Source organism: Chenopodium quinoa, unplaced genomic scaffold (assembly GCF_001683475.1).
Source record: "Chenopodium quinoa cultivar QQ74 unplaced genomic scaffold, ASM168347v1, whole genome shotgun sequence".
Taxonomy (NCBI): Eukaryota; Viridiplantae; Streptophyta; class Magnoliopsida; order Caryophyllales; family Amaranthaceae; genus Chenopodium; species Chenopodium quinoa.
The window spans coordinates 3,673,567-3,699,798 of NW_018742616.1; the positions used below are offsets into that span (position 1 = coordinate 3,673,567).

General features: G+C 34.4%; 4 protein-coding genes across 7 annotated transcripts; 3 read left to right on the top strand and 1 right to left on the bottom strand.

The window, feature by feature from the left end:
• Positions 1 to 868: 868 nt before the first annotated feature.
• Positions 869 to 6,133, top strand: LOC110721670. Of its 2 annotated transcripts, none has more exons than XM_021900868.1 (3): positions 869 to 1,005; positions 5,235 to 5,349; positions 5,814 to 6,133. In XM_021900868.1, the coding sequence occupies exons 2-3, from the start codon at positions 5,244 to 5,246 to the stop codon at positions 5,951 to 5,953; spliced, it is 246 nt and encodes an 81-aa protein (XP_021756560.1). In that variant the 5' UTR covers positions 869 to 1,005; positions 5,235 to 5,243; the 3' UTR covers positions 5,954 to 6,133. The 2 variants fall into 2 exon arrangements, with proteins under 2 accessions (XP_021756560.1, XP_021756561.1); XM_021900869.1 differs by having other exon boundaries at positions 873 to 1,005; positions 5,238 to 5,349.
• On the top strand, positions 872 to 5,164 carry LOC110721668 (endoribonuclease Dicer homolog 3-like). Its single transcript, XM_021900866.1, has 2 exons — positions 872 to 1,005; positions 1,790 to 5,164. Exon 2 carries the CDS (start codon positions 1,863 to 1,865, stop codon positions 4,836 to 4,838), a length of 2,976 nt encoding a protein of 991 aa, XP_021756558.1. The 5' UTR covers positions 872 to 1,005; positions 1,790 to 1,862; the 3' UTR covers positions 4,839 to 5,164.
• Positions 6,134 to 6,445: 312 nt separating the features above from the next.
• On the bottom strand, positions 6,446 to 8,675 carry LOC110721669 (pentatricopeptide repeat-containing protein At1g20300, mitochondrial-like). The gene has a single exon (XM_021900867.1). It carries the CDS (start codon positions 8,473 to 8,475, stop codon positions 6,868 to 6,870), a length of 1,608 nt encoding a protein of 535 aa, XP_021756559.1. The 5' UTR covers positions 8,476 to 8,675; the 3' UTR covers positions 6,446 to 6,867.
• A 9,650-nt stretch (positions 8,676 to 18,325) lies between these two features.
• LOC110721672 (probable prolyl 4-hydroxylase 3) lies at positions 18,326 to 25,936 on the top strand. 3 transcript variants are annotated; one of them, XM_021900870.1, is made up of 8 exons: positions 18,326 to 18,796; positions 18,884 to 18,968; positions 20,954 to 21,051; positions 21,242 to 21,339; positions 23,804 to 23,933; positions 24,048 to 24,235; positions 24,424 to 24,518; positions 25,586 to 25,936. In XM_021900870.1, the coding sequence occupies exons 1-7, from the start codon at positions 18,612 to 18,614 to the stop codon at positions 24,495 to 24,497; spliced, it is 858 nt and encodes a 285-aa protein (XP_021756562.1). In that variant the 5' UTR covers positions 18,326 to 18,611; the 3' UTR covers positions 24,498 to 24,518; positions 25,586 to 25,936. The 3 variants fall into 3 exon arrangements, with proteins under 3 accessions (XP_021756562.1, XP_021756564.1, XP_021756563.1); XM_021900872.1 differs by having other exon boundaries at positions 24,424 to 24,508; XM_021900871.1 differs by lacking the exon at positions 25,586 to 25,936 and adding an exon at positions 25,366 to 25,574.
• Positions 25,937 to 26,232: the final 296 nt, after the last annotated feature.

Consider the following 26,232-nt stretch of genomic DNA (forward strand, 5'->3'; position numbering starts at 1 on the left):
GCATCTACTTAAAAATCATCACAATAGCATATATATTACTACCCAAAAATATTTCAACCCAAATTGATAAACCTTAAAATATTCGTCAAAAAATTTAGGCCAAATTTCATTTTATTATATGGTGTTATTCAATATGGCAGAAGTTAACTCAATGTCTATATTCGTTAAATTTCAACTCCATATATTACCCCCCAAATCAATCACTTTTCTTTCCAATTTCATGGGTTTCATTGAATTGGGATTATGCAAAAGAAACAAATTCAAACAAATTCTATAACTGAAACTATACAATTATGCAAAAGAAGAAGGAAAAAAAAAATAGACTTTTGGCAAAAGTAATACTTTGAATTAAACACGAGCAATTGCCGAAACACCATAGATCGAATGTTATGTGTTATTGTTTTGTACTTCATATAGCTGATTATATTATACTGGGAAGATGAATTGAAAGTGGATGATTCAGTTTTTTTCTTGGGAAAATGCATTTTCATTGTAATTATTAGTATAGGTGTGAATCGTATTAATAACTTAATTGGGTAAATTGATTAATCAGTTATATTCTGTATTTTCAAGAAAATATAAGAGTATAAAATATGTAATTAATGCTCATATATAGCATTTGCCAAAAAAAAAAGAAAAAAAAATATGTTTCCTCCATTCTCTTTGAACCCAACTTTAAAGTGAGAGTAATCTTTTCTATTACACCAAGTTTAGTTTGATAGGAAGTACAAAGTATTTCGTACTTGCATAAAAATGTACATTATATAAATGAGAATAAATTCTGATTGTTAATATTATTAAGATGCGCCACTTAACATCATACACCTGTTATTAATATTCTTCTTGTTTACTTTTTTTTTTACATTTTGATCCTTTGGAGGTTTTTAACGTTTAACCTCGTCTCTCTCTCTCCAAAATCTCCACACTCTATTGATACTGCATACTCTGAAATTTACATAGAAGCAGCATCTGAGCTTTCTCTCCTCCATTGAAGCAGCTTATAAGGTAAAATGTTTGAGTTTTCTTCTTATTTTATCAATTTATCGAATATTAATTTCATACTCTACTGTATATCGTTAATTTGATTGTCAGTATAGTTAATTTAGGGTTCTTCTTGGTTGGATTATTTAATTATATGTTATAATTACTGAATTAATCATAATGAAAAGATTTGTTGATTTTCTTTATCGAGAAGAATTTCATGTGAATTTCATGTTTTAGGTAATTGATTTTTATGTGTCAATTGCGGTTCGTAGTTATACTCCGTATTAATGTGAGTGAGATCATAGACATTTCTTCTTGTTTGTTGTATGGAGATCAATTAATTGGTGCAGCCGTGTAGGTAGTATTGATTTCCTTGCCAAGAGCATGGTATTTTGAAGATTTCGTTGCCTGTGTTGTGGAATGAGATTATCACAGCATCTAGCATTAGCGTTGGCATGAAACGTTTTTGTTTTGATACCCACCCACAATGTCAAGTCTAAGCTATTGGCATCAAACTTGTCAATTATGTAAAAGTTTTGGAGTGGGTGCATTAGAATTTACAGGTTTCGTATTTTGAAGGATGATGCTCAATTGCCCATGTCAATTCCAAGTGTTTGCATTTATGTTTGACATGGGTGCAAATGAGGAGATGAGTGTCAAGACTCAAGAGTAACAATGTCTAGCTATGGACTATGACTTTTCAATCTGTCACTTAATACTCGTCAGTCGTCACACAAACCAAACTGTTTGTACTGCACTGGTGTTTTCCTGAGTACTTATGGGTCTTTCATTAATTTTTGTGTAGGGGATGCATCATCTCCAAAGCCAACTATCTTCCTATTGTGCAACTTCTGTAATATTGTAAGACATTGCATCTGATGGATATCCTAGATGATCATCATATAGAAGGACGTGATGAAATTGATCCAAAAGTGAAATGCAATGAGTCTGCTGGTGCTGGAACCACAAAAAGAAAGGAGTTGCACGGGACAGTTCATGTTAATGCCTTATCTGGTACATGGAGAGATAACCCTCATGGAGCTGTATTCCATGCTTACAAGATTGATTTCTCCTGTGATTGTGAGTTGTACCCTGGTTTTGTACTCTTGACGGAGTTGAAGCTAGATGAGGATGTAGCTAATACCAAAGTTGATTTGTATTTACTTGACAAGATGGTTAAATCATCAGTTATGCCATGTGGTGAAGTGCATTTGGAGTCGGACCAAATAAGGCGGGCTATGCGCTTTCATGAACTTCTCTTTAATGGGTTATATGGAAAGTTGTTTCTAGGATCAAAAGCAAGTGGGGTCAATAGAGAGTTTCTTCTCCAGAGAGACAATGATCTTCTGTGGAGTACTTCATACATATATTTGATCTTACCAATCAAGTCATTAGACATTGTAGATGATGGTTCATGGAGCATTGACTGGAAGGGAATTGATTCCTGTGTCTCTGTGGTAGAGTTTATGAGGAATTCTGCTTGGTTGAGTGCTGAGCAATCTGGTGCCCAATATAGAAGCTCGATTGGTGACCCCTCTTCAGCAGGTGGCGCTGGTGAGAATACTGTACATTTGGCTAACCGTTCATTGTCTATAGAAAACTTGGAAGAAACTGTCGTTATGTCCATCCACACTGGAAGGATATACTATGTTCGAGAAGTCTTGGTCAATACCTCTGCTGAGAGCCCTTTTGATTCTAATGTTGATGGGGCACCGTCAAAGTATACTAGTTTTGCTGATTACTTTAGCAAAAAGTATGGAATTGTGCTGTTCTATCCAGGACAGCCATTGTTACTGTTGAAGCAGACTCATAATCCATTTAATCTTCTCTCAGATAGTGAGGCTAGTGCGTTGCGTCGAAAAATGTTGTCAAGTGGTGATCTGGTTGACTCAAAGCGACAGAATCATGTTCACATGCCACCTGAGCTATTAGTCTGTATTGATATCCAACTATCAACTCTAAGGGCATTGTATTTAATACCTTCTTTGATTCACAGGTTGGAGTCTGTGATGTTAGCCTGTCAGCTAAGGAAAGAGATTGCCTATAACTTTCGTATGCCAAGCTCACTGATTTTGGAAGCACTTACAACTCTCAGATGCTGTGAAGATTTTTCTTCAGAGCGTTTAGAATTGCTTGGTGATTCAGTGCTAAAGTATGTTGTGAGCTGCCATGTTTTTCTTAAAAGTCCCTATGAACATGAAGGAAAGTTATCTGGCCAGCGCCAGAGTACTATTTGCAATGCTAACTTACATAAATTGGGAACTAAGCGTAAGCTACACGAATACATTCGTGATAGTGCATTTGAGCCTCGTCGATGGGTTGCTCCTGGGCAGCTTTCAGTCCATCCGGTTCCTTGTTCACATGGTGTTGACACATCTGAAGTGCCTTTAGATAGCAGATTTCATACTATTGACGAAAATACCGTACTTGGAAAGAGCTGTGACAAGGGACATCGGTGGTTGGTTTCCAAAAGCATAGCTGATTGTGTTGAGGCAGTCATTGGAGCATACTATGTTGGCGGTGGATTAATGGCTGCTCTCCATATGATGAAATGGCTAGGAATTGAAGCTGAACTGGGGCCTGGTTATGTTGACAAAGCTATTAATCTGGCATCTGACCGATCTTGCATCCAAAAAGTTGATCAGATTACAGCTTTGGAATCCAAACTCGGGTATGACTTTTCTACCAAGGGACTGCTACTCGAAGCTATTACTCATTTAACAGAGCAAGAATCTGGGGTGGGCTACTGCTATGAGAGGCTGGAGTTTCTGGGGGATGCTGTGCTGGATGTGCTGATAACATGGCATCTTTATCAAAACCACACAGATATTGATCCAGGAGAGTTAACTGACCTACGTTCAGCTTCTGTGAACAACGAAAATTTTGCCCAAGTCTCTGTCAGGCGAAACCTGTATCAGCATCTTCAGCTTTCTTCCGAGTCAATCTCAAAACAGATAACAGAGTACGTTACACTGGTTATGGATGCAGAAGATTCTAAGTCGCTGCAAGGAAGGCAATGCCCCAAGGTTCTTGGTGACCTTTTGGAGAGTATTGCCGGGGCAATACTAATTGATACCAAGCTTAATGTCGAAGAAGTGTGGAGAATATTTTTCCCTTTATTATCTCCTATTGTAACACCTGATAATCTTGAGTTACCTCCCTTCCGTGAATTGAATGAATTGTGTGATCGCCTTGGATACTTTTTCAAAGAACATTGTATCAATGACAAAGATGTGGTGCTTGCAGAATTGAGATTACAACTGGAAGACATTTTATTGATAGGAGAAGGAATTGGTAAAACTAAAAAAGCTGCCAAGGGACAAGCTGCTCTTTATTTGTTGAAAGGACTGGACAACAAAGGAATGTCATATGATAAATGTGTTTTGAAGAGGAAAAAACAGGAATTGAATGATGTCAGTTCAGGCCTGATCGATATGAAATTCAGTGTCATGAAAAGCAAACATACATCTCACAAGAAGCAAAAGGTCTCTCAGCTGCCTTGTGGAGATAATGAAGCTCCTGATGCTGCTATTCCAGTAATTGCAGCTGTTAAAACAGATAAAGGGGGGCCAAGAAACTCATTGTATGAACTGTGTAAAAGATTGCAGTGGCCTATGCCTAGCTTTGAAACTACTGAACAAAAGTCAAGATCGCCTATTGAATTCGGCGAAGGCTCAGATAAAAGGACCGGCTTCAATGGTTTTACGTCGAAAATCTCTTTGCTCATACCTGACTCTGGTGTTATGGAGGCCATGGGGGAGCAAAGAGCTGATAAGAAAAGTTCTCAAGATTCGGCAGCACTGCACTTGCTTTATGAGTTGGAACAGCAGGGAAAACTAGTTATCAATTGCTAATAAGTAGGTGGAACATTAGGGTAGACTTAATGAACTGAAATGGCAAGCTTTGATGGATGCTAGTTATTAGGATTCAAACTCTTGCTTCCTTCTGCCTTTAGGCTTAGATGGTGTAGGACAAGCTATGTAATGGAGTCCTGAATAACTAAGAAGGATAGATTACCCTGTTATTTAGTCTTAACGAATTTGAATTTAAGATTATGGCCCTGTACATAATGGTGTAACATTACTGTAACTGCGAACACCTTATTGTTCTGTCTTGCCTGCTGCTTGATCATCGTCATTAGGACATTTAATAAACATCTTGTCTGTAGATGTAACCTTTATTCTTCCAGTGTATTTTCCCTTCATAAACCTCTTTAATCCCCCTTTTAACATTGAAGAATATGATTGCAGCAGGTCGTCATGGGTGTCACTCTTGATTTACAGGCTTTTATTCTTCGTGCTCGAGTATTGAAGCTGTATAGAGAAGCACTGAGAACGGCTAGGCGAGCCCCTTGTCAATCCAGAGGTCCCACTCCCCCTTCTCTCTCTCTCTCTCTCTCTCTCTCTCTCATGTATGTTATGTTTTCTGCTGTTGTTTTTATCAGTCACGAGAGCTATTGCAAATTCCTTTATTAGTTATTGCAGTTGCTTGTTATATTTCACCTTGGTTGCCTAAAGCAGGCAAAATAATCCATTCTGGGTACTTCATGGTCCTAATCTTTGGGTAATTTTACTTTGGGTACCTGAGAATTAATTTATTGTTCCACTTTGATTCATCACCCTAACCTTGTCAATTTTCCAATCTTTCCATCATTAATTGCTGGTCATGATAGTGGTTGTAATACATTTGCAGCTTTGTGTGTTATGGATTCATAATGTACGTTTTTTTTTTTTTTATGATCTTCAGTGGATCATGCCACTTAACAAGTAATCTTGTGCCATTTCTGGTGAAAGTTCTGAAGGAGATTATGGTTGTCCTTGCAATTGCAGTTGAATTGCAGCAAACAATAAGGCAAGAGATAGAGAAGAACCGGGATTGCCAGGACAAGCAGAAGATTCGTTTCCTGCTAAGTGAAGGGAAGGAGAGAGTGAAACGCTTAGATGAGATGCTCGATATGCAAGGTTGCTGAGAATGTTGACCATTCATTGCTTTGGGGGAAATGTTCTATTACAAGAGGATATAATTAAATCACAAAGCTCGTTGGCTTGCTGGCTACCTAATGTACTCACTGTGGTGGTTCAGCCATGATCTGTTGACTGTTATAATCTTTTTTAAATGAGGATATATATGTGGAATACGTTGCAAGAAATTTTTTTGTAACATTATGCTGCCAGAGTCTTGAAATCTTATGAGTTTCTTGCGCTTTAATTTTCAATTTAATTTTTAAAGGCAGGTGTTTTATGAATAAATCAAAGAGTCTAAGCAATTTCGTCACTTTCGTGTACCCGTTGGACAGCTGCAGACTAATCCAACTAAACATTTTTTTAAGAAGGCAAATATATTACCCCGTGATTCATATAAGAGTTGCAGTCTGAAAAAACGAGTGCTTTTATGGTACGAAAATGTATTGTAAAGCGTATAATTTGAATTGGAAAAGATTTGAAACTTCATGCCATTGGACTGAAGGCAAGTTAATCAGTATCCGCACTCCAATTGCATGAATTAACAACAGTAATGTACACTAGATCGGTTTGCAAACAAAGAAATTGAATTAGCCAGCACAATAATAGTCGTCCAGGCTCAGTTGCATGAGCTTGACAAGAAGTGCAATGAAAGCATTAGAGGAGTTCCCTTGCCATGTTTTATTGTTGTAAACTACTAGTAATTTGTAAGGACCTTGACCCTCATTAGCATCAAAATACGAAAATAGAAGTGTGCACTGTATATATCACTGAGTCAAGGGGCAAATCTTGCAATATATTTCCACAATATTTTCTTCTTCCCTGCTTATTAGGCATGGGCTAATAAGTTTGGCAACCAAGGTCTATTAATGTGCAGCACAGCAAATCCAGCTCAAACTGGTAGCACATGTATACTGTGTCTTCAAATAGGCCGAGTAGCATATCCCCTGTCAACCATCTTTTCCACCAACTCCTCGTGCAACTTAAGCTGCCCTGCATTTCTCAACAGATTCAAAACCGTGTTGTATAGATGCAAGCTTGGCACCAAACTCTTCATCTCCATCATCTCTCTGAAATACTTGTAAGCTTTGGACCAATGCCCCATTGCACAAAACATCGAGATCAATGTCTTATAAGTATTCACATTAGGCTCTACGCCATTCTCATCCATTTCCTCCTTCAGCTTTAGAACCATATCAGTCGACTTAGATTCCACAAACATCTTCATCAGCACATTGTACGTCACTGTATTAGGCTGACACTTCAATTCTTTCATCTTTGCAAACAAACGATGGGCAGAATTCACATCCTTGGCCTTAGCTATACAGATGAATATTGGGTTAAAACTATGCGCATTAGGAACACATCCCTTGATCGCCATTTGGCGAATCAACTTAGTAGCCTCATCCCGATTCTCATTCCTACAATGGGAGTCAATCAGAAAGTTATAGGTGATCACATCAGGGTCACACCCAAGCCTTTTCATCTGATTAAAAGCCTGCAAGACCTTTTCAGTCTTCCCCACCTTAGCATGCACCCTCATCAAATTATTGAAGGTCACAACATTTGGCTGACAACCCTTGTCAATCATCTCCGAGAAAACATCATGAGCACGAGTAATTTGCCCGTGCCTGCACAAAGCATCAATAACAATCGTATAAGTATACACATTAGGCTCAACGCCCGCCTTCTTCATCTCACCAAAAACCCTCTCAGCCTCAGGAATATTCCCCACCTTACACCACCCATTCACCAAGCTAGTATAAAGCACAACATCAAGTTCAAATTTATCTTTCACACTATCGAACAACGATTGAGCATCGGCCGCCTTCTTTTTCTTACTTAAAATGCTAATGATAGCCGTGAATGCCGCCTTATCAGGGCGGCAACCATAATCCTCCATTCGATTAAATGCGTGTATCGCCTCGGCTACCATCCCTGCCCTAACATACCTCCTAACTAAGGAATTAAAAACATCTACAGAAATTGGTAAATTACTAGTTTTCATCAATTCAATCAAACTCCATGCTAAATCAAACTGCCTTACCTTCCCAGCTAAATCGATCATTTCTGCAAAAGCCTCATCCGACAAGACAAAACCGCCATTGTTATGCTGGCCAACTACCCAATTGAAGAAAGCGAGAGCTTGGAGAAAGGGAACGCCATGGCGGACAGTACGACACCGTTCGATAACAGAGGTTACGATTTCAGGGGAGAGGGAATCAACGGTGGAAAGCTTCGAGAAGGAGAGGGAAAGAGAAGGGATGGTGAAATTAGGGTTTACAAAATTAGGGTTTTCTTCAAAATTAGGGTTTTTACGGAAATGGTCTTTGATTAAAGAATGGAAATTTTCCGCGATTAGGGTTTCTTGAGGAGAGAGATTGGAAGGTTTTCTGGGTTGTTCTGGAACTTCAATATCATCTTCATTGTCAGATTTCTGGGGTTGCAGTGTCTCAATGGCGGATGTGGAGAAGGGTTTAAGGGAAATTTTAGAGAGAGAAAATGATAATCTTGTTCTAATTAAAGCCATTTGAATCAAGTGAATTAATGTTGAACAAAGCTTTAATTTTTGTTTATGGATGTTTGAAATGGGAGAATCAAGCAAGCTTTCTACAATGGAGGAAGCTGAGATTTTTGGAACGTTTATGCCGAGAGCTTGAAATGTGACAAAAACAAACTTAAAAGTAGGGTTGAGAGATTTTTGGAACGTTTATGCCGAGAGCTTGAAATGTGACAAAAACAAACTTAAAAAGTAGGGTTGAGCAAAATTATCCGAAAATCTGTAAATTCAAACCGTAATCGAATCGAAAATTAGGGTATCCGTTCTGATAACTATAACAGTTTGGGTATTCGATCCGATAATTTGTTATCAGATACAGTTATCGGGTATCATTTTAAAATTAACGGTTATCCGATCCAATTCGATAAACAATTTTTTCTCTTTTTTCCTACTTAAATCTATTTATCCAAAATCTAAACTCTTACTTTACTTCATATTCACTTCATAATTTAAATGATTAGTAATTTAGTCATGATCATGTAATTAGTGTTGAATGATATCATAATAACTAAATTATAAAGTCTAAATTTTCATTATTAGATATCATATTGGGTATCCAATAACCAATCCGAAAATCCGGGTACTCGAACTTATCGGTTCGATTAATTGATATCATTTTTAGTGTTATTGGTTATCGGGGTTCGATTAATTGATATCGTTTTTAGTGTTATTGGTTATCGGGGTTCAATTAATTGATATCATTTTTAGTGTTAGTGGTTACCGGGTTCCCGAACCGATAGTGCTAACAGTACGGGTACCCGACTCATACTTACCCCCTACTGTTAAAACCCTTTTACAGAATACACAATATAAGACCATGTCTAATGCTCAGACTTGAAGGAATATTTTTAGGAGGAAGAGAGTATTTTTGCAAATGATACCAATAAGAGTTGGTATCTAAACTTAGCAACTCCAAAAAAAAGTTGCTAAGTTTAGATACCCAACTTTGAGTCTCATTTGACAAAAAGTATGAGCCCCTTATCAATATTATAAGGGAAATTCCCATTGGTACACCTCTGGTTTTGACTTTTTCCAATGGTACACTACTTAATTTTTGACTTCTTAATGATACACCCCAGGTTTAGACTTATTAAGTGACGTGATTAATATGTTAATAAACCTATAATTTTGATGATTAAGTTAAAAAAAAAAAGCTTAGGCATTTCACTTTTTCCTCCCTTTTCAAACATTAACCATGGTTAATATTTTCTTAAAATGCTTAACTAATATTACCACTAAATTAGTTTTACAACTTATAGATTACTAAAGATAATTTGATATCTTGATTGCCTCCTTCATGACCTCTTGCATTGCCTTCGACTTCTTTAACTTCTGGTTCATTGTAGTCATCTGATGCATTCGATGTGTATGAGCAATCGAAATTCAGAATGCACCATCACCTTGTGACATAGGAAAATGTTGGGACATGGGAAGTGTTGAATCACCTTGAGAAATTTGAATATTCTCAAAAGATGGGACAACATTTTGAGAATATGAATAATTAGGATTTTGTGGTGGTTGAAAAGGGAAAGAAGTGAAAGTACTTGGATTTGAGAAATTGAGATTTGTGAACCATAATTTGAAAATTGTTGGAATTTTGTATCTAAATCTGAATTGAGCTCAATTTGAAGGTTAGAATAGTAAGGTTGAAGATTTGGATTATTTTGGGGTTGTGATGAGTTGTGAGATTTTGTGGGGGGGGGGGGGGTTTCTATTGGATTTTGGAATATTCATCTCTACACAATTTGATTTACAAGAGAGTAATATTCACTTTCATAAAAATTGTTTCAAAATACCTCAATATTGGACTCATTTTATAGAGCAAAATAAAAAAGAGCCATTGATTTTTTTTATTTTTTGATTTTTAGAATTGTATTTTAAAAATTATGGTTGTTACAAAAATTACAACGGTTATAAATTCAAAGTAAATCTCAGCCGTTGATCAAATAAATGGGTGTCTCAATCTCCTTGTGCCACGTCATCAAGGACAAACCTTAAACCCAAAAAGTGGGTATTTTGTTATTCTATAACCTCCCTTCACAACCGGTTACAACAATAACGTGGTTATAAGAATTTTGCTCCAAAATTTTCTCTCTCCTCAATATTTAATTATTTTCCTAGTTTATCTCTCTTAATAACCATGCACAATGGTTATTCGTTGTGCATACTCTAAGTAGTATGTGGTACTATATTAAATTTTTTTTGTTAAAAAATGTAGAAATTAGCGAGTATATATGGATATGGATGGTGGGGCGGGGATGGATTTTAGCTTGGACCAGTTGGGGCGAGGATAGATGTACTGTACTCGCCATGGGTGGTGGGCGGGGATGGGTATGAGATTTTTAGGAGGATGGATGTGGAGATACTATCTTCCGCCTCCAACCCGCCCCATCGACATCCCTACACAATATAGTAAACAATGTAAACGACATCGCATTAGTGACTAAAACTAGTCAATGTAAATTGTAAAGGAAAAATTGATTTAATAATCTCAACTTTGACCGATTTATTTTTAAGAATCCTAACTTTTGATTTTATCTAACAATCTGAATATTAAGGGGGGTGACTTGATCCACATGTAATTTTTTCAACGCAACCCCTTCCTCTTTCCAATAGCCCTCTTCCCTTCCCCTTTCCGGCCAAAGGCCCCCATCCTCTTCCTCTTCCTCTTCCTCTTATCTTCCTACTTTCTTCAATGTTGGGGGGTTTTGGTGTTTTGAGAAGGGAAGGGGGTGGTTTCGAGGGTGGAAAAGGGATGGGATTGTGGTTTTAGGGTTGGGTGGGGGTGGAGGTGGGAAGGAGTAGTGGATTACGGGGTAGGGAAAGAGAAGGGGTAGTTTTGGGGTGGGAAAGAGAGGGGGTGGTGGTTTTGGGAATGGGGTGGGTTTTTTGGTGGTTGCCAACTTGCCAGAAAGGAAGGAGAGATAAAGGTTAAGGGAGGGTGAGGGGACAAAAAAAATTTAAATATTTAACTAATTAGATAGTGATACGTGACAAATTAACCCATTATTCCATTAAACCAGTCATCAACAGATCAAGGCCTAAAGAAAGTGAATAGCCTTATAGTTCACGTTATTTGGTCCAGATGACCGGTAACCTTATATGAACAAGGTTTTTTATTATTATTATTTTAAGATTGCCATATGTCGGCACATGATTGGATTAAATTCAAATTTCAAATTATTTTTCTCTCTCCTCCCTTTCCTCTCTCCCTCCATGAATCTGGAAACCCCAGCCCCACCCTCCTTCCTCCTCGCCACCACCTCTGGCAACCCTCCTCATCCAACCTATACCTCCTTCCTCCCCTTCTTCGACGACTTGGAGGCTGTACGGTGGTGATTTCAGGAGTCGAATGAGATTGTGTTTTTGGTGGTAAGGGAAAGCAAGGAAGGCCAAGGGTTTTTCAATGTTGGGGAAGTGTGGGATGGTGTTTTCAAGGGTGGAAGTAAGCACTACAAGAATCAGGTCGATTTCCGACGGTAAGGTTCCGACAGACACGTTATTATGTCGGAAAAATCAAAAATTCTGACGGATTTTTATTCCGTCGGATATTTTTGATGAGTTCAATAATTCTGTTGGAAATTATGTACTTTCCGACGGATTTTTCCATCTGAAAGTACCTTTTCCGACGGAATAAAAATCCGTCGAAATATAATTGGAAAAAAAAGAACTTTTAAAGAAAACCCTAAGATCCCCCCTCTCTTTTCCGCCTCTTCTCTCTGTCGTTCTCCTCCTTCTCTCCCCTCTTCTTCTTCTTCTTCTTCTCGTTCTCCTTCTATCTCCTCTTCTTTTTCCTCTTCTTCTTCTCTTTCCGCCTATTTCTTCTCTCCTCTCCTTTCCCCTTCTTTCTAACTACCACCGCCAACACTAACCACCACTGCAACAACACCAACACCGCATGAACAACAATACCAACACAGACAATCAACATCAACGACGCAAATTGAAGGTTTTTCGGTCAAATTCGACCATGAAAACTGTAGATCTAAAGTTTTCATGGTCGAATTTGGCCTTGTAAACTCAATTTTGAGGTTTTGTTTGGTCAAATTAAGGTATGTATCTCTTTTTTTTTCTTACTTTTGATTTTATTTTGTTTGTTGTTTTTTTCGGATTTTTTAAAAAATTTATGGTGGTGGTGGTGGTGGCTGTTGGAGTTCAGGTTTTGGGGGTTGGGTTGGCGAGATAGTGGTGGTAGATCTGGGTTGTGGTCGGATTTTTTTGTTTTTTTTTTTATTTTGGTTGCGGTGTCGTGGTGGTAGGGGATAAGTGTCGGTTTAGTCTGGGTTGGGTGGGGTTTAAAACTGTTAGGGTTTGGGGCGGGTTTCCTAGGTGGGGGTTAGGGACATGGGCGGTTTGCGGGGTGGGGTTGGCCGTCGGTGGTGATAGGCTTGTGGCTGACCTGATTTTTATTTACAACTTAATTTTAGACTAATAAAAAGTGTTGACACGTGGCAAATGACCTGCTGTAATAGATTTGGTAACCTGTTAGGCTTAATAAAAGTCAATACCTCCTAAAGTTGGGATTATTCAAAAAATGATCCAAAGTTGGGATTATTAAAACCAATTTTTCCCTATTTTAGGAATAATCACAACACTTTCTTTTTATATCTCGTTTCATAATAATTGCAACACATCCTTATTTGTAAGGACTCACTACTATATTATTTCTCTCCTCTTATATTATAAAATTCACCTTTTGGTCACCACCCTATAACGGAGTAATATCATATCATATAACTAATATATAAAGCTAAACTTTTAGCCAGGTCACGAGACAGCGACACCTAGCGTTCCAATTTTTCACCAAGTGTCGTGCCACGTAGGCGACATATAAAATTTAATACGACATCTCTGACGCTATTTAAGTGAATTTAAGATAGATTTTTTAGGATTAAAAAAAAATATTTAGAGTTTTATTTCTAATAGGACTTCTAATTTTCCATAAGAATAAAATAGATTGTAACTTTCAAAAAATATCTTATAGATTTGTTATCCATATATATCATAATATTTATTTTAAAAAATTGTACAAAACAAGATTCATTTATTATTTATTATAATCAACTAAAACAAATATTGAAATTTGACATTTTGGCTTTTCGCCAAGTGTCATGTCATGTCATGTAGACAACACATGAGAATTAGTGTGACATGATATGTTTTAAACTGTTATATTTATTACATCATAAATTTTGTTTTAAAAAATAGTTCAAAACAAGTTCAATTTATGATATATTTAAATCAATTTAAAATAAAACCTCACAAACTAACATGAAAATAGGTGCAACTCCAAATTAAACTAATTTCTTCTAATTGCTTTTGACCATGCTACTTGCATCACTTTCAAGTTTGAAGAACTACCAGATAGCCTAAGCTCTTTCCCAAAATCATCTACAACTTTATAAGCTGTAGTATTAATTGATAATTATCATACATGTTTGTATCAATGATATGTCTTAAATTTGGCATATAGACAAATAGTTTATCTTAAAGTTTTAATAAACAACTCGGACATCGTCTGGGGCACAAAACTACATTAATTAAAATTTATCTTAATTAATGTGTGGTTCCTAAATGCGTTTGTACGATGCGCATTGTACAAACGTTCTGTAAAAAAAAAAACATATTATAGAAAAGTAATGAACATATATCTATAGTGAAAAGAACATACTATTAAAATGTAATGAACATATACCTAGAGTGAAAAGAGCACATTTGCACCAAAAAAGAGTGAAAAGAACATATGTTCACGTTCTTTGATTGTCAATGTAATGTACTTTTATTTGTGACATAATGTTCATTGCTTATTGTGAAATGTTCTTTGAATTTTGTCTTTAAATTATGGTGGGTATATATAAATAATGTTCATTACTTAATATTATCATGTTCTTTGTTAATATTACAGATGTTCTTTAGAAAGACAAAAAAAAAAAATATAAACCTGGATGTTCTTTACAAAACAGTTATATGTTTTTTACAAAACATACAACTACATGTTCTTTCCGCGTTTTTTTTTCTGTACCAAGCATGGTACATACGCCTGTACCATAAAAATGACAACGACACTTGGCATTCCAACTATTCGCCAAGTGTCACGCCACATGGGCGATAATTAATTATTAATATGACATGTAGAATTTATTTGAATATATTTTTTGTAGAATAGGATAAAAAAGTTGGATAGATTCAGCAGGATAAAAAAGTTAATGCTAAACTTTTAGCCAGGCCACGAGACAACGACACTTGACATTCCAACTTTTCACCAAGTTTTGTGCCACGTAGGCGATAATTAATTATTAATATGACATGTAGGATTTATTTGAATATATTTTTTGTAGAATAGGATAAAAAAAAGTTGGATAGATTCAACAGGATAAAAAAATGTTATTTTAGAGTTTAATTTCAATAAAATTTGGATAGATTTAGTAGGATAAAAAAGTTATTTTAGAGTTTTGTTTTCAATAGGAACTTTTGGTTTAGAATTTTATTTTCAATAAAATACCAATATTTCTATATAAATGACATATTCAGAGAGGTACAAAAGGAAAAATTAAAAAAAAAAAAAAAAATCAAAGAGACCTGTTATTATATATAACCGTTCTCTTAAGTCTTAACATGTAACCAGCCTTTCCCTACATGTTAAATGAAAAGAGATCACAGCTTTAGGCAACTGTTCTTTTTTGTTGTACATTATTGCTTCTGATTTTTTTAGATCGTCAAGTGATTATTAATCCATAAAATATCCATAAACGGACAAGTATGATTGTCCATAAGTAGTTCAAATAACATATATATTTTAGATAAAAAGTTTTCTTTTAAAATTGAATAAATAATCCGGGCATCGCACGGGGCACAAAACTAGTATATCATATCACTAATAAATAAAGCCGGTCTCGCAGCCAGGCCACGAGACAACGACACTTGGCATTCCAGTTTTTTGCCAAGTGTCGCACGCGACAAATAGGTTTTATTGTGACACATATGATGCTAAGTAAGCAAATTTTAGATAGATTTTTTTTAAATAAAAATGTTGTATAGAGTTTTATTATCATACACTTCTTATATTTCATATATACAAAATTAATAATAACTTTTAATAAATATCCTATAACTCGGTTCTATTTTCATCATAAAATTGTTTTAAAAAGTTCGTTAAAATAAGATCCATTTATAAAAAATTTCATCTATTTAAAAAAAATTAAAATATCATAGAAATCTATTTACAAACAAAACTACAAAAAGTACACTATTATTTAAATAGGCGATATGATATCGACCATATTGTATGTCTAAATATCATTTATTACCAAAAGGGATTATATGACTGTATTTAACATTCAAGCAAAAAAGTTTATCCTATCAATAATAAGTATTCCACATAGGATAAAAATGTCAGATAGCTTTAGATAGATTTTGTAAGATAAAAAAGTTAGTTTACTAAAGTTTTATTTTCAATAAAATTTAGATAGATTTTTAGGATAAAATTGTTGGTTTAGAGTTTTATTTTCGATAAAATACCAATATTTATATGTACATATTAAATTATAACCCTATTTAAAAAAATTAAATTTTAACTTTCAATAATTATTATTTTAATAATTTATTATTTTTTATGTCATATATTCGTGTTAAAGAGTACTTTAATATAAATCCATGACAATGTTTGTATCAATGATACATTTTAAAATTTGGCATATAGATAAAAAATTTATTTTATAATTCAATAAATAAATCGGGCATCACCACCATAATTAAAATTCCAAATAGGCAATCGTTTTTCAAAAAAAAAATAAAAAAAATCGTAAAAGTCTAGGAGCCGAAGACGTGCTTTCGAATTGAGGGTTTTGAATAATGTTTAGGAGCACTCAAATTGTTAAAGGTCAAGGAAACCGTAAAATTAAATTACTCATCCGATTATGAACATTAAAGCAACACATGTTTCAAACGTGGATAGATTTAAATATTAGTGATAATGCCTTTAAGAAAATAATTATTACTTTATGATTATTATATAATTAGCCACTTAATTTTGGGACTTTAAAAATATAAGGATATATATTGCGGAGGAAATCCGGGGCATCGCCCGGGTACGTAATAGTATATATAAATAAAGCTGACATTTTTCGGGAGCATTCACGCATCACATAAGCAAAGATATTATTTCGACCAATTAAAAATTAAATTTGTATTTTATTTAAGAATCATAAAATATATTCGCCATCTAAGAAAAAGTGACGAATGAGATTTAAGAATTTGCCGCGTAAGTAAAAACAATGAATAGTGATTTAATAGGATTTAAATTATTTAAAAAACTACTGAATAAATTTTATTAGGATTTTTTTTTTCAAAACAAAAATTATATTAGGATTTACATTATTAAAAAATAAAATTATCTTTTGATATTAATGGTTTTATTAAGAGATAATATTTTTGTTTAAAAATTCAAAACTTATAATACAAGAAAAAACTTTTTCTTCCTTAAACATTTATGTGAAATTTATGTCAAAAAATCTAAACATAAAAAAAAAAAAATTGTTAGAATTTAAGAGATCAGAAGAAATATACAAAATGATGTATGTATTTAAGGGTTTAATTTCAAGTGTACAAAAAACGAATAATGTTTTAGGATTTAAATTATTAGAAAAATAAAAAAATATTATTCACATTAAAGATTTTATCCTAATATGTAACGAATGAAATATTATATTTACAATTTATTCATATTTGATAAATTCAATTGTCATATAACTAACCACAACGAATAAAATACACAACAACAATAAATAAAGTCGTATTATAAATTACATTAAAAATAAATTATACTTTTGTTATAGGTAATATCAATTTAGTTAAATTATTATGTTTTTTTTTGTCTGAAATTATAAAATAGTAAAATAAACCAAATAATTAATAAAAAAACTTAGAATCCATCTAACTAAGAAAAATATTTTTCTTGAGATTCATGTATGAAAAATCCGTCTATCGCACGGGCTTTCATCTAGTATATATATAAAGGGGAGTTTTTTCTCGACTTTTTAGGGAGCCACGTAGGAGTAAATTTCTTAACGCGCCATGTAGGATTATAAATTTTAGTTATAGCTAGTTAAATAAGAGATTTGTAATTTTTTTTAGAATTAAATAATTCAAATGCCATATAAGCAAAATTGGTGAATGAGATTTTCAAGATTAAATTAATGAAATATAAAATTTTATGTTTTGAGATTAGGAATATTATCTAAGTTCACAATTTATTTTAAAATAAAAGTATCAAATGATATACTACGTACAATGAATAAAATAACAAATTTTATTACATAAACCCAAAAAATATATATTATCTAAGTTCACAATTTATTTTGAAATAAAAGTATCAAATGATATACTACGTACAACGAATGAAATATATTGTGCATCACATGGGCTTCATCTAGTTTTCCTTATAATTTGTGCAACACCACGATTATTACGAAATGGAGAAAGTATCATTTACGTCAAATGAGAGACCGAGTAAATAAAAAGGAAAATGCTATACATAGCCCCTTAGGGATACATATAAGATGCTAAAAATGGAAAAAATAAATGAAAATATAACATTAATTATACTGATTTGCGTGGGATTTTGTCATGCATTTTTAAATTAATACTAAATAATAAATTTTAATAAATGCTTATTCATATCCCAAAGGACTAGATATAACATTACCCAAATACTCCGTAAAAAAATAGGAATACTAAGAGTGATAAATACGGAATCAAAATTCAAAAGTGGGCATCCATGTAATTTCGTACTTGTATTTATAATAGACTAAATCAGACGACCGACCCCATCTTTACACCTTTGAGTGCTTTGACCTTCCTTCCATTTCCGTATCCCTAGACCAACACAACTTGTAAAAAACAGAACACAGAAATTTCAAAACCAACAACATTCATACTTAACTACACCACTGTAGATCTCTTATAACTCAATTTCAATCAAATCTTTTTCATATTTATCACACAAATTTCATTTGATCGACAAATTTAGGGTTTGTATTAATTCAATCAATCAATTAATCAATTCAATCGAACCAGAGAGGAGAGAGAAAGTGAAGAAAGCGTCAACAATGGCGAAAAGCCGGCAAAGCAGGAAGAGAGCGTCGACATCAACGCTAGTTTTATCATTGTTGTTAATGTTAAGTGTTGTACTTCTTCTGCTTCTTGCTCTCGGCATTCTCTCTCTTCCTGTATCTTCTAATGACCCTAGACCTGCTCACGATCTCAGTAACTTCGGTCGGAAGGTTCTCGAAAGGTATTTCATTTTCGCATTATTTTTCGTCATCATTTTCATTGTTGTTGTTGTTGTTGATTGCCGACGATTTGTTGATTTTGATTGAAGAGGTAAGGGGATTGGAAAGCGAGATGAACAATGGGTTGAGATTCTCTCTTGGGAGCCTCGTGCTTTTCTTTACCATCATTTTCTGGTTAGTTTTTCTTTTTGATTTATTCAATTTGATTTATAATTGACGATTTCGTGTTAAATCTGGAGTTTCAATGTGTTTAATTGATTAATGATGATCTAATTGACAATGTATGAAAATTTGTGGTTGCATGTTTATGTTTCTGAATAATATTCTGTTTTTAGATGTGTTTGGTGTAGCGCGGTCGAATTTCAACTGTGGAATAAGTAAATTTAGGGGATGAAATTAGATGTGTTTGTTGTTGCGGAGTCGAATTTTAAATATGGAATTGCTATATTCAGTTTCTGAAAAGTTTTGGTGGGTTAGTGTTTGAAGTAATGTGAGTAATGGTTGTGATCAATCAGTAGAATGACCCTTCTTGCTGGCCGAATTACGAATAGCCTGCTAGTTGAAATTTCTTGTGATCTCTGTCATGTTGTTAATAGGGTTGATGATGCTTTTTCGGCATTACCACGTTGTTCCATGTATTGTATATTTTCTTTTTTTATTTGATGCAATGTATTGTATATTTTAGTTATGGTATGCATATGCTTAGGAGCTTATAATCTCAAATGTTTCTCGTGGTATTCATTTCGAACAGTTTTTGGAGTTATGTTGGGTGAGAGATTTTAATTTTGTCAGCTAAATAACCCTTTTTTTTTTGTTAATTGTTAGATATTGCATACACATTTTGCGAGGTAGATGTAATGACTTTCCTATAATTTTCTTTATTTTTTGCAAATGTGGCAATGCTGACTGTTGAGATATTCATTTGAAAACAATAATTGGAATTAGGGTGGGGTATGGGTTTTGCCAAAGGTTTATTTTGTTTTTCTACTTGGTCATAATCTCCAAATTTAAAATGAGATACACATTTAATTAGTGATTAACTGAAAATTTTTAGTTGCATGTTTGTGTATCCGAATAATATTCTGTTTCGCTGGCGTGCTTTTAGATGTGTTTGGTGTAGCACGTTCAAATTTCAGCTGTGGATTAAGTAAGTTCAGGGGACATATTTAGATGTCTTTAGTGTAGCGCAGTCAAATTTCAGCTGTGGAGTGTGGATTAAGTAAATTCAGGGGATATATTTAGATGTGTTTGGTGTTGCGGAGTCGAGTTTTAACTTTGGTTGGTCAGTGTTGGAAGGGGTGCGAGTTGTGATCGTGAGCAATCAGTAGAATGACCCTTCTTGCTAGCTGATATATAGATAGTTCGCTAGTTAAATTGGTTTATCTTCCGATCTTCTCTGTCTTGTTGTAAATTCTTAACCCTGTAGGGTTGATGATGTTTTTCGGCATTGCCTGTTGCATATCTTGACATCTTGTACATTTCAGCTTTGGAATGCATATGCTTAGGAGCTACAAAATTCTAAAGCTTTTTGTCATATTCATTTAGGAACAATCTTTGAGAATTATGTTAAGGTGGAGAGAGGGGTTTTACTTTTATCAGCTGAATGACCCTTTCTTGCTAGACAGTACATCCACATTCTGCAAGACAACTTTTGTCTAATTTGCTTTAGTTTTACAAATGTGCCAATGCTGAATTGCTGAGTATTGAGAGATATTCATTTGAGAAAAATAATTGAGATTTTTATGGTGGGGTGTGGGTTTTGCCAAAGGTTTATTTTATTTTGTACATGGTCATAATCTCCAAATTTTAAATTGAGAAAGAACCTTCCAGATAAGTGAAGGCATGTTCTTAGGATCGTGATTCTAGGTGAGATGTGGATGGAGCCACTCCTTACATCAGTATTGAAGAAGGTGCAATAGATGCCAGACTATTTTTGCGTATTGTCACTCTATTGAGACATGACATGTTAAGGCCTCATCTGCTAAGTTCCTAGTGGCCAGAGTCAGATTAGAAAAGTATAGCGGTTTTATTTATGTAGTAAATGTTTTTTTTCCCCTTCCTGTTATTGTAGTTGGGGCGGCGCTTGTTTGTGCTGTTGATTGTTGTGCTTGTGAACTTCATGCTTGCCAAATGTTAATTCTAGATTCTAATTTCTGCAGTCTAAGGAGGAATGTGAATATCTTATTGACCTGGCTAAACCTCATATGGCAAAGTCAACTGTTGTTGATAGTAAAACTGGTCGGAGCAAGGACAGCAGGTTTGTTTACTGATCAATCTCACATATAAGGGTGCAGCCTTCGAAGATAGCCCATTCGTTTCTTTCTTTCTCTCTTTCTTTTTTTTTTTCCTTTTTTTTTTTTTTTTTTTTTTTGCTTATTTCTTTTGATATTATATGTCAATATGACAATTCACTAAAGATATAACATCTGCCTTGATCATATGTGCAGGGTGCGAACTAGTTCTGGAATGTTTTTGAGAAGAGGTCAAGACAAAATTATAAGGGACATAGAGAAAAGAATAGCAGACTTTACCTTCATTCCTGTAGGTAAGAGATGCAATGACTTATGTTTCTGGTAATTTAACTTTGCACCAAGAATAGTCCCCTCATTGTATATGAGTTCGATAGCCCTGCCTTCCCCATGTCCAAACCCACTCCAGAACAAAACTTTACACTGTTGGGATTATTGATCAGGTTTTTGTGTTCGAGGAGTATAAAAGTTTATTCGAGAGAGTAAAATATTGTTTGTTTGGCAGGTGTTAGGACTGATGGTAAAAGAAAAAAAAGAAGAATATATAATTTTTTGTAAGAAAAGCATCATGAGAATTTTCATGGTAATGCTTGCCCCAATTCTGAAGTACTTCTGTATGGAAATATTGATGCCACTAGTCCCAACTAAGGCCTTGTTCTTTTGAGCTGCTCTGCTCGCTGAAATCTGCCGTGCTTAAAAAAAATAATTAATAATAATATTTAATATTTAATATTAATAATTAATATTTAATAATAATAATAATAATAATAATAGTAGTAGTAGTAGTAGTAGTAGTAGTAGTAGTAGTAGTAGTCGTAGTAGTAATAATAATAATAATAATAATAATAATTAATATTTAATAATAATAATAATAATAATAATAATAATAATAATAATAATAATAATTGCTTCAAAAAAAAATAAAAATAATACTCCCTCCGTTTCATAATGTTATCTCATATAGAATCAATCACATAAAATAAGAAAAGAAGAATATTTGGAATCTAACATTAAAGTACAAAATAATTTATAGCTAGTTTACCTTATTTAAGTTTTTTGGCTTTTTTTTTTTTTTTTGGAAAGCATAAGTCATAATGCATAATTCAAGGTAGGAATTTTTTTACTTAGATCCATGTCATCAATCCACAACCAATTAATTCCAAGAAAATTAATAGTATATGGACTAACATTACGAGGGAGTAATTAATTAATAATAATTAATAATAATAATTAATATTTAATAATATTTAATAATAATTAATAATAACAATAATAATTAATATTTAATAATAATAACAGCAACAACTGCTCTGCTATGCCTGCTGTGTTCTTCCTAGAAGCTCAAAAGAACAGGGCCTAAAGGTGATCTAATTTCAAAGGTCCCAACTTTCAATGAATTCAAGGCGGTCCTAACCTCCAATGAACTTAAGGTGGTCCTAACTTTTGATGAGCACAAGGTGGTCCCTACATTGGGGGTGGGAGTTCTTCCCTAGACAATCTTCCACCTATTTTAACCGATGACTGTTTAATGATGCCACGTGCCACGTATTCATTGGCCTTAACTCTTTATTTGAAATCCTCTATGTACCCCCATCCCACTTTTTTCACCACCAACTTCCATCGGAATCACCGCTTGCCCAACTACCTCCCACTACCATCAGAACAATCGCCAATCGTTTTTCCATCCACCGCCCACTATTTCCAAAACCACCACTTGCCAGCCACTCCTTCCTGCTCGAACAGTGGCCTGCCAGCCACCAGCTAACCAACCATCCAGACACCTGTTCCCCTCCTCTGCTCTCATTCTCTATTCTTTGTCTTCTGTTCTCTCTCCTTGCTCTTTCATTTATTTAGGGAATTTTATTGGTTTGGTGACATTAGTATAGTTAAATAGTGTAAATGAATTTTCGTGCTGGGTTAAGGAGGTGTTAAAGAGAGAATATTTTTGCCATAAAAGAAATAAAGCAAAAATAGGAAGATGCATGAGTGGCCGAAACTGAAAGCAAGAAGATCATTAGGAAACTGAGAGCCTTAAGTATCTTGTCTTAAATTAAGTAAATAAACATGGCTGCTAAGAAGAATATAACTGAAATTTCAAGAGTGAACAGGGAACTTAAGAACTGTAACAAAAATAAGAAGCAAGGTTTTGTTGAAAATTGAATTTGGAATTTTGATGTAAAAGGTAATGCTTTGACAAGTCAAATTTAACAAGAAGAACAGCAATAATGCCAGTGTAATTTAAACTATTCTTGGTTTTAAGGGAGACCAAAAATTAGCAGTGTTATTTCTAACATATCATTAAAAATTTGTATGAAGGCAATCCACATCAAACATTGAACCTATTGAGGGCTTCATATATGCTCTACTGTTTGTATGCTTCCTGACTGATTATGTATTGCTGTAAAGAATATTGGGGTTGTCTTGAGGTAGCCTTTGAACCCTTGCAGATCAGAAGCAACACCTTTTACTAAGGATTCTAACTTCTGAAATTTTTGACTAATTAAAAAATAGTAGTTTTGAATTTCTGGGTTCGTGATTTTTACCTCTTGTGGTCCTGATGAGTGATGAGAGTGACTACTTATGTAACTTTGTATGTGTTTTCTTGGAAAACCTTGTGTTATCTTTCTTCTGATAATTTATTTATTAGTTAGTTCTTCGTATTATACTATTATTGTTATTTTATTTTTAGTAATGGGATTCATAAGTATGATGCTCAACTCTGTTGGCTTCTCTTCATTTCTTGCTTCTATGTATTTACAGAGCATGGTGAGGGATTGCAGATTCTTCACTATGAAGAAGGTCAGAAGTACGAACCTCACTATGATTACTTCCTTGACGAATTCAACAAAAAGAATGGCGGCCAAAGGATTGCTACTGTTCTAATGTACTTGTAAGATCTCTAAACCAACCTATTACCACCGTAGCTCTCTAGAATTGAACTTCTCCTTCACCCTTTGAGTGTGTTATCTTTTCCACTTCTAATTTTCTGTTATTCTCAATGCAGATCAGATGTTGAAGAGGGTGGTGAGACTGTTTTTCCAGCTTCTCGAGGGAATTTTAGTTCTCTGCCAGGGTGGAATGAGCGGTCTGACTGTGCTAAAAGGGGCTTATCTGTAAAACCAAAGATGGGTGATGCCTTACTTTTCTGGAGCATGAGGCCTGATGCAACATTAGATTCTTCTAGCCTGCATGGTCAGTTAATTTCAACCCCCTATGGAAAAAAGTTTAACAATACCCATCCCCTCGTTTATCCCACAACAGTAGTAGTGCTGTGTGGTATTTTGAGCTTTTTGTGGCTCTTCAAGTAGTTGCTCGATCCATTCTCTAGCTGCTCACACAGATGGTTCTGATGTTGTCAATCTTGTCTTGATGTGTTTCAGGTGGCTGCCCAGTGATTAAAGGAAACAAGTGGTCATCTACAAAATGGATGCATGTTGAGGAATACAAGATATAGGTGCTGTCAAGGTGATTTACTGTAAGTTTGACTTTGGATGCACTGTGTATCCTATCTTTGACTTCTAGTCATAGCAGTGAAATCATGAAGCGTGAAAAAGTTAAAATTGTTATAGATTCCTCAAGTCTAGAAGGAAAGGTATATATTTGGAATTTAGTTAGATATTTTCTGAATTTTCCCCAAATATTTCCACATGGTACATACTTTTCATGGACAACCTAGAAGCCAACAGAAACTGAAAGATTCGCTCAGAGTTCAGAGTTATACTTGTATGTGAAAATCATGGAAAGGTCTTTTATGTAGTTGTCTACTGTTCTGCTCAGCCTTGTGCAGTAGATCTTACACAACAATAAATAGCACATGCTGATTTGAATTTTTTTCTTTTATAAACTGAACATATGGTTTTTGATATACTTGACAATGATTTCAGTGAACTGTTGTGTGTGATTAATGGAATTTTACTAAAGATTATGTTTTATGAAAATGTAATAAGATGTACATTGTATAAATTGTTAAATTCGGTAATATTGTTGGATAAAACCACCATTTTTTTATACTCCCTCCGTCCAAATATAATTTGAATGCTTCCCTTTTCATATGTTCTAATAGTTTGGACACTGCCTTTGGAAAAGGTCACATATTTTTTTTTTCTCATGTCTCTTGTTTGATCCACTATCTCCTTTCTCACGTACCTTTATCATGAACTCCCATCCGATATACTTCACTATCAAACTAATATTAGGCAACACATCTGCAATTTATCTCATGCACTATTATATATTTGAAAGTTTTCTGGGATGAAGAAAGTACTTATAAGATGTGTTTTCTAATGTGCAAGTGCTAATCATTTGTTTTGGATAACATTCAGCCATTAGCTGGATACAAGATCACTTTCTTGTTTATTGGGAGGTGACAAGATTGAAGTTTAGTGTAACTTTTGTAGACAAAAAAGGTCCATATAGAACATGGAGGTGCCATGCCAATTATAACTTCTTGGCGAGAATAGCATTACGAAGAGAATATATGATCTGTTGGATTTGTCATGTTAAGCATTTCAATAACGTTGGTAGAATGTGATCCTTTGACAGGTTAACGGATCGTGCCAGCCCTTCTGGCTTATATCTTACAGATGTCCATCGACGACCATTTTGAAGCTGAGTTTTTTGGGTCCTACCGCAACTGCATGCCTTTGTTACTAACACATTAGTGATTGTATTGGTGAATATATAATTACTTTAACAAAAATTAAGATGATAACGTTGATGCGGCATAAGAGTATATACTATACGGTTCTCTTGGTTAATTGGTTTTACTGCTTGTGGTACACATTCTATTATTTCAGGGATATGCACGGTTGCTACAATGTGAACTATGAGATGTATAGTGTTTCATGATGTGGTGGCAAAAAATTTCCAATAGAGTTCATTTTTATTCTGTTCTTCCTTTTTTGGATCATTTATGCTTTTAGGATCTGCTCTCTTCGGCTTAATTTCAGTTCAGTTCAGTTTAGTTCCTAATATCCTTCTCTCGTAAATAGTTCAGCTCAGCTCAGTTCAGTAAATCAGAACATACCCTTATTCCTTTTTTATGTTAGTATTTCTATACTTTGGTGCTGCTGAAATGCGTTTCCAAATTGCTTTTTATGATAGGTTTCCAAATTGCTTGTTATCATTTATACTTTTATTCCCTTTTTATATCAGTATTTTTCTAGTTTGGTGCTGCTGGAATGTTGTAA

Coding starts and splice junctions, on each gene's coding strand:
- LOC110721668 (XM_021900866.1), top strand. CDS start 1,863: ATGGATATCCTAGATGATCATCATATAGAAGGACGTGATGAAATTGAT.
- LOC110721670 (XM_021900868.1), top strand. CDS start 5,244: ATGGGTGTCACTCTTGATTTACAGGCTTTTATTCTTCGTGCTCGAGTA. Junction 5,350..5,813: donor AGCCCCTTGTCAATCCAGAG/GTCCCACTCCCC, acceptor TTGCAATTGCAG/TTGAATTGCAGCAAACAATA.
- LOC110721669 (XM_021900867.1), bottom strand. CDS start 8,475: ATGGCTTTAATTAGAACAAGATTATCATTTTCTCTCTCTAAAATTTCC.
- LOC110721672 (XM_021900870.1), top strand. CDS start 18,612: ATGGCGAAAAGCCGGCAAAGCAGGAAGAGAGCGTCGACATCAACGCTA. Junction 18,797..18,883: donor GGTCGGAAGGTTCTCGAAAG/GTATTTCATTTT, acceptor TTTTGATTGAAG/AGGTAAGGGGATTGGAAAGC. Junction 23,934..24,047: donor GCTACTGTTCTAATGTACTT/GTAAGATCTCTA, acceptor TTCTCAATGCAG/ATCAGATGTTGAAGAGGGTG.